This window comes from Anas platyrhynchos, chromosome 3 (genome assembly GCF_047663525.1).
Source record: "Anas platyrhynchos isolate ZD024472 breed Pekin duck chromosome 3, IASCAAS_PekinDuck_T2T, whole genome shotgun sequence".
NCBI lineage: Eukaryota > Metazoa > Chordata > Aves > Anseriformes > Anatidae > Anas > Anas platyrhynchos.
The window spans coordinates 42386627-42404802 of NC_092589.1; the positions used below are offsets into that span (position 1 = coordinate 42386627).

Here is an 18176-nt window from a genome sequence, read left to right on the forward strand (position 1 = left end):
CCATCCACCATCTAACACAGATACCTAATAGTAAACTCAAGAGAACAAACATATTGCAAAAGCTAGGACTGTCTAATACAGCAGAAACATATATAGCTGATATAACCCCCCAGGAGCAGCAGCACACATTGTTTTCTATGGATGGAGATAAGGTTCTAGGTTGTGCTGATCCAGTGTCTGGCAGCCTGGTATATGAAAGTGGCCTGGTCCCAGTGGCTTAAGCGCAGCTTGTGGTTAGAGAAACACATGAAAAAAATAAATAACATGCACATGAAAAAACAGCCCCACCTGGCACTCACTGTTGAGCAATCTACATGCAAGACAGATGGAGCCAGTGGAAAACAGCTCATCTGTTCTCAATGGACAGCAGCAGAAAACACACTCTGTGTTTCTCTGCTGTACTCCAAAATGCATACTTTTGATTTCTTCTAATCTGTACACTAAAGCTTTGCAGGTTATCTGAATGCATTAATAGTTGCAAGTTGCCATTCAGTTTAAACTCTGCCTCTGCCTTTGTCCCTGCCAAGTGTTTCAGTAAAATGTTATTTCTCTTATACCCGTCTGATAACCATACGGATATTGAAAAACAAAAATGAACATGAAAATGGTTTGGCATGGAGAAAGAGAGAGACGTGTACCTATGCCATATAGATTGCTGCCAGTGGGAAAAAAAAAAATCACTCCATGACAGCAAAACTGCTCTGGAGTTATATCCCGATGGAACAACAGAACTGTGTAGAACACACATGGAGGCATCACTGAGCTGACGGCATCTGTTTTTCAAGTAACACTAGAAGCTGGTCCGTAGCCACTGCACCGCTGCCCCATTCTGACTTTGTTTTCCTGCATCCAATACAGCATGGAGACTCTTTACTGCTTCAGCCCAGGCAGGCAACACACCTTTTGTGCATGGACAGCAGAGAGGGAGGTAGAAGACCTTTTGTTCTACCAGAAAACTTCGGTACTGTATGGCAAATCTGCCTATCTGTCAAGACTCAAGAACGTCATGCCTGTTTATTTCTTTTGAGTGTTGTAATTTTGGTGCCTGGTGATAAGAAAACTAATTATGAACAAAGCAATAACCAAAAGCGGCCCTCTTCCACAAAGCAAACGGGTACCTCCTCTTCCCATACCATGCTGTGCAATGAGGACAGTGATGACTCTGCACCAGGGACATGCCTCTCAATGCTGGCTCTAAGACTGGCTCTTTGGGTTCTTGAAGTTGTCACCTGAGCCAAGTAATCCTCCAGTAAACATGTTTCTTACACAAAATGAAATTCCAAAGCTTGGAAAAGCATGCAAAAAAAAAAAAATCCAGTGTACTGAAAGCACAGAGGTGGTATCAAAAACAGAGTTTCTGAGGGTCCTAAGAGAGCATGCTGAATTCCATTGGGCAATAAAAGAAAGTATTTCATCACACTGGTCCTCCTCCAAAGTTTATTCTGAACAAAAGATACTAAGAACAGTCTTAGCTAACCACGGAAACAGTGCACTGTGACAATTTTGATACTAATTTAGGAAAGGAAATGCTGGTCGCATCTAGTTCAGCTGTTTCTTGGTTCCTCCGCCATCTGGAATCAGACATGCTCCCTTCAATCACCCAAACTCTCCCAAAGCTATGGTAAATTTTGTAATTGCCACCAAAAAAAAACATCTCAATGAAAGCTGTCTCCAGTCTAGCAGCTACAGCCGTTCACTGGCATACTCCACACGTGCCCTTATCTCCCACAGTTGCGGTCCACCTTCAGACTGTTTTGGGAGAGAATCTTCCTCCCAGCATGAAAGGTATGCAAAATGCAAACAGCAGCCAACCCTGGAAATGCCACACCTGGCTGGGATATGTAAAGCTTGGCAGATGTCTCCTAACTCTCCTAACTCCTGATCTGCAGACCGGACAAAATAAGCAGTTGAATAGTGTTGTAAAAATAGCAGCTCTTTTACTTTTTCTGATTTGTATTGATTTTCTCACCATTATTATTGAAAATGACATATTTGACTTGTGAGCTAAATTAAACAAAACTGAACTTTCACCATGTTTATCTGTTTCTTGTCTTCCTATTCTTTTTTTAAAATAACTTATCTGAAAAATAAATTATTTATTTAGAAACAAAAATCCCGTAAACAACTCTTTTGGAAAGCAAATTCTGACCCATGACACAGACATTTATTACTGATAATTTACATCTGTGAATACAGAATTTGTCTGACAAAATCACCAGGGAAACAGAACTCTAAAATAGCGATATATTTTTTCACTAGGACTTGAAATTTCCACAACTTTTAGGTAATAAAGAATGTTGAACCTGCAAGGTATAAAAGCAGAGTGCTGAATGTATAAATGAACAAACCAACCCATCTGTTGGTCGGACTGCTCCCTGGCATGTTTGGGATTCGTCTTACTGCCACAAATACTGAACTGGTTTAAATCTGAGTAACTCTATTGACTTATTTACCTCCTTGGGGCTCTGGCTTATACTAGTATTGTTCCCCACCCTTCAGTTTTCTTAATAACATTAGTATTTTTGCAAGAATCCTGTTAGCCTTTTTCTTCTGTTGAGCTTTTGAGCAGTTATATCAACAGTACTCAAAATATTCTACAGCAGTCACAGGAAGATCTACTTCCCTGCAAATAATACCACTGACAGCATGGTAAAATTATCCATATAATGCTTTGAAAAACTCATTTTTCCGGAAGAATTTTCAATTGCCAGCCTATTTTGCTTTTTCAGATCTGCTCTTCCAGCAAACAGCAGGTTGCACAAAAAATATCAGTTCTCTCCAACCAGGCTTAGTCACTGACAAACGATGACCAGACATGCAGCAGGTATTTAAAGAAGTGGGAACAAAACCTGCAGCAGATCATTTGCAGACAGCCCAAAGAAGGGAAGTGATACTGAAATACTCTTCATGGGGAGCAGTATGTGAAAACCAATCCAGAAACATGATGTGTCAGCCTGATAAAAACACACTGCCATGAAGCTGTGGACAAGAATGGGAAGAGGCAAAAAAATCAGTTTTCTTCCAATGTCACAATTTTAGTCATCAAACCTAACCTTGTCAGCGCTCCCATTCCTTATCCCTGCCTCACTGACCTCTGTGTATGAAGCAAAACAGCGCTAGAGATGCAATGACACACACAGCCAAGATTTGGTTTTATTGAATCCTAAACAAATTAGACTTGTTTAACATTTGCTTTATGTGCTTGGGGCTATAAATCAAGTAAGTTATTAAATGACTTGTTAAAGGCCTGATTCTTTTCTCTCCTGAGGTAATCAAAATTTATCACACAACCTCATTCCTCTGGGAAATGCCTCCCTTAGACTGGATTATTTAGCGCAGAAAGCACTGTGTGATGCCTTCGGTTTGTCAGTAAATCTAAAACTGTTCTGTTTATCTGGATTCACAACTCCATCTATTTCTCATCCACTTGTGCACTTACCAGACCCCACTTCAATTCAGTTTATGTCTCAAACCTATAATTGAATCATGCAATTTCAGAACACAATAAAACAGAACAGTAAAAATGTAACTGCTTAGTTCTAAGGACTTGGTAAAAACACCACCACCGCCAAAAAAAAAAAAAAAAAAAAAAAACCCACACCAAAAAAAAATACCAAAAAAACACAGGGCCATCGACATAAACTTATCCAATACAGCGTAAGTGGGTTGCCTGGAGTAATTTTTCTTTTTAAAAGAATTTAAACTGAAAACTGCTGAATTGAAAAATGTTATGTTAAACCTTCTGAGAGGAAAAAAAAACTCAGTCAAAAGCAAACACCAGACTGCATGCTCTGACCACTCAATATGCCTTGATTGTGCTTTGATGTAATTTCAAAAATGCCTAGTAGCTACCCAGAAATGTGGCTTGACCTTTTTTTTTTTCCCTGTCTCAATTTCTATTATGCCAGTATCTGCTGCTCTGTTTAACAAAGGTAGAAACACTTACTCAGTTTAAGGCTGTAATTAGAAAGAGATGAAAATATTGAAAGGCACAACATGGAAAGCAAATGTACAAGAGCTCAGCAAGATTTTTCTTGTGAGGGTACACTAGGTTTTCTAATTTAATTTCATATGTAATGTATTTAGTGCAGACTGCATCAGCATCTTGGATAAAAAACACCTTGAAAAGAATTTAACATTTATTTTTTTCCAGGAAAGCTAAAGGGTGTTGTACATGCTTAGCAGTTTTTGAAACCAAAACTTAAATGGTTTTTAGGCATGTTGTTATGTAGAAAAAAAAATCTAGGGGCACATTTAACACAAAAAGAAACAATTTTCTTACATGTACTATGTGTTATTTTACCAATATGTGAATAAGAAATAGAATAAAAATTTCCTATCAGCTTCTCCAACCTTCCTTTCGCTATGTATATCCTTTTTTTTTTTTTTCTTTATTTCCTTTTAGTTGATACTTGCTAAGAATCCATTACATGGATTTCATGTAATGAAATTTCATGGCAGACGATACTAAGCCAGAGAAAGTTTGGATATGAATTGAGACAATTTTTTTTCTAACACTAAAAGAAGCCTGAGTTAAAGGACTTGACTCATGTTTTGATAGCTTTGAAATAAGCAGTGATTTTAGGATGAACATGAACTGCTGTAATCAAGTACTATTGAGCTATGTGCCATTTTAGCCTCTCACTTACACAAAAGTAGAATACTACAGCCTGTTCATTTGCCTCTCTATCAGTTTAACAGTTTGCATATGTTTGATTTGGAAGGGAGAAAGATCTGTACTGTATCTGTCTTATAAACTGATGTTATACACACAAGATAAAATATATGATACCTGGTAAAGTCAGAAATGAATGCTCGTGAAACCCTCCCAGCACACATACACACACAAAAATAACAAAAACAAGAGCTGTCTCCATCTAATCCCTTTAAGATCTGCCCCTCTCCCCCAACTTTTCATGTTAGTTAACTTAATACAAAAGAATAAAGCAAAAAATATATATGCATTTAATATACAAGAATCATAGTATCAAAATGTCTCCTTTTGATCATCACAACTCAGCTGATGCACTGTTACCTTCCCTTACCTTCCCGAGTGTGTTCCTATTGCAACCACTGCTCCACTGGGATGGAAGTCAGCGCAGTGCCCTGGTTCCTAAATAATGAGGCATGTACATGTTATTTTCCTGTCCACTCTACACACCAAAGCTACCCTAAAAGCCTAACATGAATTGACAGAAGAAAATCTACTTAGCTAGCACACTTGCAGTTCACAGATTTTTTTTTTAACCTATCACTGATGTACTACATGACCTTCTCATAAGTAAAAAGCTGAAATTCTGTGTAAAAATATGCTGTCTACACATATCCTTGTACAAGACAGAATTCACAAACCAACAATGACAATAAGGAAGGATTTCTGAAGCCATACCTTTTACATCTGCATGATAACCTCTGCAGATAGATTTAGTAATTGGGAAAAAAAGCTAAACTGTAACAAGTACAAATGACTTGGAGTTTTATCCTGACTTGGACTGCTAGAATGGCATTGGACAATGATAATCAGATTAGTGTATATACAACTTCTGAAGAGCTGTGTTAAGCTTATCAAAGCTTCTGAATGGCTTTTTAATGCCATAGTTTCAGGATTTTTGCTTCTCTCAATGACATAGGGCAAGGGTGCTTCAGATAATTAATGCTTTTTGCTATTTTCCAGTTTTATATTTAATGTTAAAGGGTTGACATACATCTAGCAGCCTGGTCCATTCCAGTGTGTGGTCCACAGAGTTCCACATACAAACTTGCCTATCTTGAGCACATGTTAAAAATAAGTCTTTGAAAGGATGCGATGCCAGTCCCCAGAGCTCATCTGTATGACCCTGTAAAGAACATGTATGTGATTTAATAACAAATAACACAAAGAGTCTCAAATTAGCACACCACCAGGGAAGCTCTAACAATTTCGAGTAATCATTCAAAAAAAATCAGTGTACTCACCTGTACCTCTACTAGGAAACCATCATTAAATGTTCCCCGCAAAACAAAGTTTCGTGAAGTACCCACTAAAAATTGATCTGCTTTTCCTTCTGCTACTGCTCTGATTGTTCCATATTGATCAGGAACCTAGGAAGAGAAACGTTTATAAAGCCACATCATGTATCTTAATAGGCACTTATTTCTGAAGTCTATTAATAGCGTACTATAACAGTACCAGAACTGCAGTTCTCACAGTACAAAGGAATAATCTAATCACACATACAATAGATCAGGACTTGACCCAAAACTTACCTCATTTATTTGTTCAGTACAGGCATATAAAACAGGACCTCTCTCCAAAAAAATCACAATTATTTCATTTTAATAGGTATTAGTAGAAAAAAAAAATACAAGAGTTCCATGGACTTTTATGCATAAAACACACCAAATAAATGTACTCCACATTCTTACAACTCATCATATAAGGATAGGAATAATATATATATATATATATATATATATATATATATATATATATATATATATATAGTTACTGTTTACTTTTCAAAACACATTGTGAAAATTAAGAAGGATCTTGTAGCCCACAGTAAATGCTTCCTGATTTCCTTAATGCTTCCTGATTAACCTTACGTAAATGTTCATATGCCTTATGTCAGCAATGACTCCAAGTTTTATTGAGTTTGCTTATTGCATGCTTGAATTCTAATACAGTGCTCTACTTTACAGCATACGTTTGTTTGATTTTTCTAAATGATTTTGCATTAGAAAACATGCTAACTTTAATATTAGCCACATAGGATAGAAAATCATTATAAGTGTTCACAAAGCTATCTACCAGGGCTCTGGTAATATTTCTCAACATAAAAAATTAGGTTTAACATAACATATTAAAAAAAGGAAAACAGAGACACTGATACGAATAGTGTGTTACTAAAGCCGAAGAGCTGTACAGGGTAACTCAAAATGGACTTAGTCTCAGCCAGGCTTTGTAAAGGTCAATGGACTCAAGATAGTAACAAACTCTTTTTCTTAACATATGTGCTAAGTTCGATCTAAATGTTTCTAGAAATGGACACAAGTGGAGTAAACAATTACTAGAAAAACTTTTTAAGAACATACTATTTCAAAAGGCCATCTTATTGTGAGGACAAAATAAGTATTTTCTTTTTCAAAATATATACTTTTTTCCGGTTCACCCCCATCACTGTCATACAGCCAAATCAGAAACATACATCGACACTAAATAGCTGTTTTTAAGATAAAGTCAAGAGAAGTTCCTCAACCTAACTAATTTTTGAAGAGTAGCCATATATATCCTACTGATATTTCTATATAATGTCAAAAACTCTATATGAAAATAAAATCCTGGTAACATTGTCTTTGTCCAGACAGACAAACTTAAGAAAAACATGAGCAAATTAATGAAAATCCTCAAAAAATGGGTGAATAAAAGAAACTAAGGAAGGAGAAAAGAAAAACCCCATATGGGCTTATTTCATGGCTGAAAATTGATACGCTTATTATAAAACACCCTCATCCACTTAAAAGACAGAAACTAAAAGACAGAAAACAGAAGATGCTAAATACTGATACTCCAAGGAGTGGAGAGGGCTCAGGCTTCCTAGTCATACATTGAAAATGCAATTTCTTTGTCACTCTTGCCTTCTTACCTCAATTTCCCTTTCGGGATTCAAATCATGATCCCACAGGATGATCTTTCGGTCTTTCCCACCTCCCGTTAGCAGCATTCCATTCCTCATCTGACAGAGGGTAAATACACTGCCATCATGAGCTTTGATTTGTCTGCTTATCTGATATACACCTACATGCATGAAAAGAAAATAATACAGAACGCTACTCACTTTTTCACCTGAGGTTTACAAGAAGCTGTACATTTTGGCGTAAGAATAAAGTAGCAATGTACAACCAATAATTACAATTGCACTGTTGGGCTATTAGTATTGCATTAGTACTGCAAACACAAGGTGGTAGTGTTTTCTTACAGGATAAAGGGATAAAACAAAAGGCCTCCCTTTTTCAAGAGAAACTTTTTTGAGATTGACTGCCCTAAAAATTGTGAAGGCAAAAACATGTATTTGCAAAATACTTCAAATTTTCTGCTATCCAAAAGAACACAATTTTTTCATATACAAGGAAAACTGTCTGAAAAATATTTAGTAAGCAATCATTAGAAAAGAATTAGAAAAAGTTCTTTCGTTAAAAGAAACTCAAAGACTTGTCTGAAGTCTCATGGGAATAAAAAAAAGGGGGAAAAAAGTAAATTATTTAAAGGAAAGGTTCCAGGATGCAGGATGCTAATATCTGACACTCCATGTGTCAGATAATTAAACAGCATTTGGCATCTATCAATATAGTAGTCTACTCTGAGGAAAACACATGAAAGAATGACAGAGTAAAACCGAACGAGAAAAGGTGTTAAAAGAGAACCTTTTGCATCCCAATTGTGTCTGTATTTGAAAAGAATTGCTGTAGAAAATTGTGTTTTAATAAAGCAAGATTCTGAGGCTTTGAAGATTTGCATATATACAAGCAGCAGTCACAGAAAAACTCTAAACACCATCCAAATAAATGCCAACTTAATTAAGCTGACTATGCCTACAGCTCGTCAGTTCAAGTTGGCGTGCTCTCACTTTGTGAAAAAGTTTGAGATAAGAACTGTGACCAATTCTCATGGGATGAACCAACGAAAAGATCCCATATTCAGTTACACTGATGTAATAAATGTTATATTTGTTAACTTTTAGTATTATACAGGTTAAAGGTTATTTTGCATAAGAAGAACCTCAAAATTAAATATCAGACAATTTGTTAAATTACTTTTCCATTGCAGTTAGCTTGAAAGAAAAAAAAATCTACCTACAAAAACAGACTTACCTTTAAATATTTGCTTTTTACATGAATGTTTTCCTGGCATACCAATTTAACCCAGAGTGTTTGAAATAGTTGCCAAGTAAAATAAATTATCCTTGAAATTATAAATTACCTTAGGGCTCAGCTGTGCCAGGTCTGCATAAATTTGGTAACAAATAGTTTTTCTTTCTTTTCTACAAAACCTTTGCCATAAAGACCAAGTTTAACTCAAAGTGCAAAAAAAATGGTTTTTAAACTATATTTTATAGCCAGGACTTGTACACTGTCTTAACTAGATACTCTTATTTGCATAATTGGTACAGATGTAAATTACATTTTCCCTTCACACACAAGTCCTCTTAACAATATTCTCCTGAGACCAAGCATGGTACAACATTAAGTCTTAAGAAGTTAATTTAGCCTGCACAGCCTTTTTCAAATCACAGGATGAAAGGAAATCTGATTAGCTTCACAATTTTATAATGCAAAACATTTAGATAAACTAGTTTTCATTCACTTCAGGCACAGTCTCATAAATTACTGATAAACCCTAGATTGTGTTTAAGTCACCAAATTCATGAGACCTGAAGGAATTTAGTACCGGTTGTTAATACAAGAAGTGTACATGCACAGCTAAGTTTTTTTCCCTATTACTATTCTAATGCAATTCTTTATGTTTGTCTTCTACAGATAGACTAATCTGCAATTAACTGTGAATGTATCCTACCTTTAGGTCCTTTTCCTGGAGTAGATTCTACAGTAGTTTTGCCCCATATAAGTATTATCCCACCTGAGTCTCCAGTGAGCACATCACCATTTCCCAAAAAAGCCAAACACTGAACAAATTTGGGTTTTTCATATTTCTGAAACAAAATAAACAGAAGGAAGGGATAATTGCTTGTATTCTAAGTAGTTATAATAACATATCCATTCCCATATAACTCTGAAAACATAAAAATCTTTTTGTTGTTGTTGTTGTTTGTTTACCTCTCTGTTCAAACAGTATAAGGTGACAACAGCGCAAATTTGTAGATAGCATGAACAGATCCTTCCACTGATTTAAAACTGACCTCATATCAAGACATTCTTACCCCAAATATCCCTTGCTTTCTTGATAATGAATTGCCACTCCAGGTCCAAAAAAATATATGAGATTTGCCACATGTTATTATAGTATTTGCATCAGTTGGATGGAATTCCACAGCGAGAACAACTTCATTTGTAGTCTGAAATAACAGAAATAATATTTATTCAGATGTTCATATCCTAATTTTACTAGCAACTCATGTAAAATTACAAGTTTCAGAACAAAGATAGGAGGAACTACACAGGATGTTGTATGTATACAAAAATACGTAAGTGTTCCCTGATAAATTCACTGTGTGAATAACTTCACATATCATTTAAGTATTGCTTTTTCCCATATTCATAAGGTGTTTTGTTTGTTTGTTTGTTTTTAATTTTTTATTGCTAATAAAACTTCAGTAAAAAAAATTTCAGACTGCAATCTACAAATGTACATATACCAAGAATCAATGTTCAGAATTTGATTCAGACAGAAATGAAAATAAGGAATGTCTAGAAGTGCGTATGTGTGTGTATATATATAATATAAACAATTACAGGCTGAACCATCACTTCAGCTTTTTAAAGTGTCCAGGATTTTTTTGATTTTTTTGATTTTTTAATTAGGAAAATATTAAGAGAATTATTTTATTTGGACTGGTCCTTATGGAAGAGTAAAAGTTAATTAGAAGTATTCCAGTATTCAAAACCCTTTCAGAATACAAATTCAGAATACATTTCTTTTGTGCCCTTATACAACCCATCAGAATTACACAGTTGTTTCCACGTAAAACCAAGTTTATGTCTCAAAAAATTACTATATTTTTGTAATGAAAACATCTGCATTTTAGAATAGGTATTTGTGCAATATTTACCTTTATTTCTGCTACTTTTGATTTCTTCTGCCAATCCCACACAGTAAGCATATGCTCATTAGAGTCATCAATTACGCACAAATGAGTACCAGAATCCTAAAGGAAAAAGAATAAGAGGTGCTGAAAAAGAACTATTAAGCCCTGTTCAAACAAGGGGCATGTCAGTAATATTTAAAAGACACAGAAGTACAAGTAAAAATTTAGTAAATCCCTTTTAAGGGATTTCCTTTTTTTCTTAGAGGTAAGACATATTTTTGTATAATCACACCACATATCATCATGCTTCAAAAAATATTCTAAGAAAGCTTTAAAGATACCCAAATCTTTATCTTTTTTTCTTTTTTTTTCCTTTCTTTCTTTCTTACTCTTTCGTATTATCATACTAGTAGCATAAGTGTTTATTCCTTTTTCTAGTCTGCAAATACTTTGTTTTTCCCCAGGTTCCAGAACACACAGTTCTGCTTGTGGTTTTCTTTCTTAAATGTCACCATCACATACACACAACTTTGCAATAGTAACATTTTGAAAGGACATCTCTTTTTTTTTTTTTCCCCCCTTACAGAACATTAAGTGCCAAGTAGTTTCATTATGTAGTTGGTAAAACTAGAGCGAGGGTAACACTTTATGAACAAAATGATGTTTACAGAAGCAAGAAGATTGATATCTTCTGTATTAAATAACTGAAATGTCTTATTTTTAAAAATTCTACAACAAAACAGTAAATGTAGCTATGCAGAATTAAAGGAATTGACAGAGATTCTTAGAACAAAAACATACTTATTCACAGCAACACATACTTGCACAAACCAGTTGTTTCAAGGACATTTGTAGAAAGTTTTGGAGGAGGCCTTATTTATTTTAAAGTTGATTCTTGCAGTTCAGCCAGCATTCTCTAACGAATTATGAAAATAGAGGTGGCTGAAATTTCTGTTCCCAAATACTAACACTGTTATGAGCAGCAATACGCAAACATACTTTCCAATTAAGTGGAAAAAAAAAAACCTTGAAACAGTATTGGTGATATAGACAGTTCTTGCATAGTTTAGTGGGATTATGTGATTAAAAACATAGTTCTACTAGATACTTAACATTCAACTTTCAGTCTAATAAAAACTAGAACATGATATTCAAAAGAATTCCTTAGTGTTTTGTTTATTATTTTTAATTTTTATTATTAAATGCTGAAAAATGCATTTAATCATCTGAAAAGAAAACAGGGTTTAAAAATTTCCTGGTTTGTTACAGCAATAGGAATTACAGTGTTTCCCTCACATTATTTTATTTATGCTACACCCTATTTATAAAGAAGTTTATATCCTGAAAGTCAATACCTATACATAACTAAGTAATGTTTCAAAGTTTAGTGAAGCTGCAGCAAGGGAGCATAAGCATTTATTTTCAACAAGTTTTCCCTGGAGAGCCTCAAAACACAACTGTACAGTCGTACAGTCCTAAGCAGTCTGCCCTGGATGAGTTATTTCCATAGGTCCCTTCCCATATTAATTGTTCTGTGCTTCAGAACAATTTCTCTATAAGCAAAATACAGCTGATACCTTTTTTCTCTCTCTTTTTTTTTTTTTTTTTGATACATTTATTCTCTGGCACTTGCATTTATTCTCTGGCACTTGCATTCTTGGATGCAACAATCACAGCGTGGGTTTTCAAGAGGTCTGATATGTCTTAATGTTTTGGCAAAAGCACAAAGGTAGCTTAAACATTAAAATACATGTCTTTTATACAAAATAAACTCAGCAGCAATTTTGAAATTAGAATTTTATCAGTGCCAAACAACACATTTCTGTTTAGTACTACTACTTCTGATAAATTTTGTGGGTTTAGTGACAAGACTTTTGTTTTTTATTCTATGCAAAATTAAGAAGCACGAATTGAATAAACTATACCTTAGGAAAATGGCAGAGGATTTTTATTTATTTTTTTATTTATTAAGTTTTCTGTTGGTGCATAAAAACCTATTCCAGTTGTGCAAACAGAAAAGTTACCCTTTCCATAAGAACTCACTAAAATGTCTTCATGAACCTCAGTAATAAACTTGCTTTTAACATCTAAATAAACAACAGCTCCCCACCAAACCCAGCAGAGATTTCAATTTCTACTCAAGGTATGTCAGTGTCTGCTATTTATATGTAGTGCTAGTTTGTTGCCATAATTTTACATCTGCAATTTCCTGTTTTTTCACCTCACTTGCTGTCAGCTGTTTTTATAGAGTATGCATAAACTTTACTGACACACTTTTAGTACCAAAGCAGGTCAGGTAGGAAATCGCATTCAGAAATCTCAGTTCAGAGACTTGCCAGTTGACACAGGGTTGGATAACTGATGTAAAACACACTAGGTAGCAGCACCCATCTTACCGCTTTTGAAAAATCCAGGCACCCCACTCCACGCTCAAAGGTCCCCAGGCCGATGACCTGCAGCGTCACCAGGCTCACCGAGTCCCACACTCTAACATGGGGCTGCAAGGGCTGTGCAAAAGCAACAGGACAAATGGGTGTCACCAGTGGCAAAAGTGTCAAACACAGGCTTAAAATTATGTCAAGCTACCCAAATTGCAAACTGTGGACTGAAATGCATATGGCCTCTGTTAATGCTGCTGCTGGATTGTATCTTGAACCTCAAAAGACAAGAGTCAAGACAGTTTCTGCCCACCACGCACAAGCTGCAAACATCAAGAAGGCATTTGGTAGCTGTGAAAAATAAATCTCAGCTCAATTCAAACCATTGAACAAAAATAGAAGAGTCATATTGCATTTCAAACCCCAGACCTAAAAATCTCATACAGCAATTGAAACAATCGATCAAACCCTATTTTTTAAAACATAAAAGTATGCAAATAATAATAATAATAATAATAATAATAATAAAAACATGCCAAAAAACAATGTTGGTGCACTGAGTCATCTAACCATAACTAGTGAATGAAAACCTCCATGGCAATATTTCATCCAAGTGCTATCCCAAAGCAAGTTAGCTGCATAAATGTGAAACAATTATAAATGCAGTGGGAATTAAATTGTCTTAAGGACAGCATTCACCATAAAAAAAAAAAAAAAATCATAATAAGATTAAACAAATACTCAGTGGAAAAAAAGACATTAAGTTAAACACCTGAGAAAGGGTTGTACTTAACATGTTTCTGCACTTCAAAGTATCTGATTTATTTTTTTTTTTCCCGCCATCTGTAACTTCAGGAAGATAATCCGATTATTCAAATTGTGATAGAGTTCAACATCAGCCAGGGACACGAGCATTTAACTATGCTTGTCCTCAACTGAGCAAGTTTGTAGGGCAGCTTGGCACACCTTCTCCCAAAGTTGGCTTCCTTTCCCATGAAGCCTTAGGAGTACACAGACCCACTGTACTGGGGTCTTGTTTTCCTCTGGGAAGTTATTGAAAAATATGTGACAGAAATGATATGGCTTTATAGATCAATTACAAGGTCCAGATTTGCCTTCAGAATTAAAACCAAGTTTCTCATGTTACAGATAAAAGACTATGAGCTTCTTCTCTTTTTGATGTATGGCTGAGTACTTCCATGGTACTATCTTTTGCTAGAGATACTACTGTTACCTTAGAAACAGCACAATATCTCAGTATATGCAATGCATTACAAAAATAACTGCAAACAGAAGGTGATGATAAAATTAAAACACTCACACACACAAATACCACAAAAAAAAAAAAAACAACAACACATTTTTTCATTTTTTCCTGATTTTCAGAACAAGAGACTATTGCTTGACAGCTCTATTACTTACCCTTCCATCTTTATCCACTCCAGCTAACTGTCCTGTTGCAATTCTAATTTTGTCTGGATGAACTGCAAGACTAAGACAGACAGAAATATGACTCGCTTTTGCTGTCATTGGCCTTCAAAACTGAAAGCTTTTTTTTTTTTCTTTTGTTTTCAACAGAAGTTCAGAAAGACACTTATGATCCTAGATCCCACTTTTAATAAGACAGCTTGAATGCTTTCCTTGACAGACTATTTCATGGCATATTTTACTGCAAAATCCTGATGGGTTGATCAGGTTTTTGCAATGGCTGCAGGCACGCAACCAGGAGTGCCCAAAGAGCCACCTTCACATGTGCTCAGACAAATAAATTTCAGGTTTGCATTATATCAGGAGTCCACTGTAACAAAACAGCAATGTCCCGTGTTGAACTTCCAAGACATTATTTTTTGCCATGTTTATAAGCATTAGAGCATACTTCATGTCCAAATCAAGAGATAGCATGAAACTGAGCAAAAATGGTTGAAAAGATGGCTGAAGGCATGTGCACCCAGGAGTCAGGCCTTACTGCTTCTTGAATCTTGAAATGAGTTACTGATATAATTTTACTAATGAAAATCTCCAGTACGGTGCATTTTTAGTGTAAGTCAAAATCTGCTTTTGTTTTGAAGACCATGTTAAAAAACAGATACTGTAATTTCGAAGTCTATGTCCTCTTACTCCTACTTATTTCTTGACTAGCTTTCTCATTTTCTTTCTTTGTATTATTACAAGGGTGAAGAAACAAGAAAATAAAAACAGGCAAGGGGGAGCAGTGGAGGGGGGCTGAAGAAGTCAGAGTGATGAGCACCAAAATGTTTACAATTCAGTCTAGTTTTCTGAATGAACATGAAGATTAACAAGACTAGCAACAAGATTGGGTAGACATGTGTGGTGCCAGGAGTTGGACTCGATGATCCTTGTGGGTCCTTTCCAATTCAGGATATTCTATGATTCTAAGACTAACAGCATTACTCCCATAGCAAGCAATTACAGTTGTCAAAGCAGAGCCAGGAAAAAAGAGGTTTAGAGAGCAACTCCTTTCTTCCATTCAGGTACAGCAAAGAGCCTATGTTTACCTTGAAACCAAAGCCCGATGCTGCTCTTCAGACTAACATTGTAAAGTGATGAACCTTTGCACCAACAATGACGTTGGCTTCGATTTTTCTGCTTTTATGTTTTGTTTGCAAGTGTCTTTCTTGTATGCCAGATGGTCTTAATACTTGGATGGGGCGTCCATTAAAAAAATTATAAAATTACTGCTCAGACTTCCATTTGGTTTTCTAATTCTCCTTTAAGTCTACACCTTTGCCATATTGCCTTTAAATTCCTGATCTAGAATTAGGCTGATGACCATTTTTAATTATTGGGACATCTATGTAGAATAATTTATGCAGGTATCCTGTCTCTAATCTGGCAATCCTACAGTATCTATGTATCAAAGTTTATATTTAAGCCAGAAAACCTAAGCTAATGTGGACTGTTCTATTACCATTCATTTGTAAGGCATTTAATACACTGAAATTTACAGGGATTGATGAAACAGAAAATAACTGCAATCATGATGACATTAAGGAGATCACAGATACAGTGAGAAAATTTTAAAAATAAATACATTCCTGAATTATGACACACACACAAATGTTTTATACTAACCATTTAACGCAGTCCGTATGACCCAGGTAGTGTCGCTGAGTTCTCTCCTCATAGTTAAATAGTACCACCACTGATGCTATGAAATATACAATTTCTCCGGTAGGAAGGAGGTAAACATTGGCTCGACAATCTCTTCCACGATACCCATATCTATACATTTATATATTTTTAGAGTCAAGGTTTTCATAATCACTGTATATCACACACATACAAGAAAATCCAACAAATTTTGAAAGGATTCCTGGGGAGCTCTCATGCCATGAAATGATCCTTATGTTTTCCTCTGAAACTACAGCACAGTTTCACTAACAGTTTAAAAAAAAAAATTAAGAATATGATCAGACTTCAGAAATCCAAACCACTTAAAGTGATATTCATTGACGTAAAAATAAAACGTGCATAACGTACACTGAGGCAAAACAAACGTAGCTGTGTCACTATATAGAAATCCTTAATGTGAATTTTCATTAGGTAACAGCAAGACGTCACGGTACAGGCTGTAGATCTTTTTTCAGTAACAGAGCTTGGGCAACCCCATGCCAGGGACCAGCATATTGATTTTGTCCGGCCTTTCAAAATAAGCGTGTGAAAATTCCTAACGCCCTTCAGAAAAAAGCAAGCTTCAGCACAGCAGCTGCCAAGTCCAGAAAATAGTTCTTAAGAACATTTTAGAGTATTTTTAAAGGAAACAAATCTCAAAATGAACTGACACAAGGAAAAATAATCTACCTCAAACTACCCAAAATATATAAAAGGGATGATTTTTGTAGAAAACCTGTATAACTACCATGACACTAACAACATTCAGATGTTTTATGCACTACAATCAAGACATGACTTAGCACTGATCAAATGTAACTGTATCTTGATATTACTTTGAAGCTGGTGCAACTTTCTTCATCCAGGTTATTAATACGTCTGTGTGCCTGTGTTTCAGTTCCAGGGTCACTCTTTACTAGTAAAATCAACACTCAGACTTGAACAGCAGCTTTGAAGCCTTATATATATATATACACACACACATATATATATATAAATACATATATATATACATATGTATTTATATGTATGTATATATATAATTTCCTCATTGTGTCCTGCACTCTTCAGGGAGAGGTTCCCTCTTTAGTGCCAACTAATATACCTAGAACAGCAGGAGATGCCTCAAGCAACTTTAGGTAAAGGATTCCAAGGTCTTGGTTAATGAGATAGATAGGATAAAGTAAAAGACCAACACGGAGAAAGCTGCATGGGTTAAGCTGGCCCTCTCATAATTACAGGTGCAGGTGCAGTAGCACAGGTTTTGGAGTTTTTAAACCAAAATCTCCTTGCTTGACAGCCTGGCCTCTGTTCTCGAACAAGAACTACTTCTCTAACAAAAATACCACCCAATGCCACCCTCCACATCCAAAAAACACATGAGTAGCAAAAAACAACATGAGTAGCAAATATAGGTCTTTCCTCTTTTGTAGTTACTGAAACTACAGCGATGTAGTCCCTGTAGCCCATCAAATTACAAGACTACTGTACCACAAGAACACTTGCAAAATTAAACATGTTCATTTAATAATGTAAATAAATAGTGGTTCAAAGAGGGACACTGCATTCAGTTACAAGTCTTTTTAGAGTAAGAAAAAGAAAAAACGTTTCTATCTTGCTGTCTTCCCTTTACTACAGAAGAACACAATGGCAACTCTGAAGCTAAGCTTGCTTAGCAAATAACGTGAAGAGAAATGCTGATACAACACAATGCTGAGAGCATGAAAAAGGATGCTTCAGTTTCTCCTTTATCAGTATTTACCTTCACACTAAATTTTCCTCTCTTTCAAACACCAGTGGAACAACAATAACAACAACAAAAAAAATGCTCTAGAATGGCCCTTTATGAAAGCAGAACAAATAAACCAGACCAGTGAACTTTCAGAAATGACAGGCTATAAACTAATGAAAATATTATTTCTAT

At 35.4% G+C, this 18176-nt stretch overlaps 1 protein-coding gene across 16 annotated transcripts in view; it reads right to left on the minus strand.

Annotated features, from left to right (window-relative positions):
- The window catches only part of EML4 (EMAP like 4), a 203683-nt gene that overhangs the window by 15366 nt on the left and 170141 nt on the right, over positions 1–18176 (minus strand). For all 16 annotated transcript variants that reach the window (XM_038176040.2, XM_072035760.1, XM_072035759.1 and 13 more), the window contains 10 exons: positions 16214–16363; positions 14543–14612; positions 13139–13249; positions 10767–10862; positions 9918–10052; positions 9554–9689; positions 7626–7777; positions 5956–6081; positions 5706–5837; positions 5046–5113 (listed from right to left, as the gene is read on the minus strand). In XM_038176040.2, coding sequence (XP_038031968.1) covers positions 5046–5113; positions 5706–5837; positions 5956–6081; positions 7626–7777; positions 9554–9689; positions 9918–10052; positions 10767–10862; positions 13139–13249; positions 14543–14612; positions 16214–16363 — 1176 coding nt within the window. The remainder of the gene's footprint in view (positions 1–5045; positions 5114–5705; positions 5838–5955; positions 6082–7625; positions 7778–9553; positions 9690–9917; positions 10053–10766; positions 10863–13138; positions 13250–14542; positions 14613–16213; positions 16364–18176) is intronic.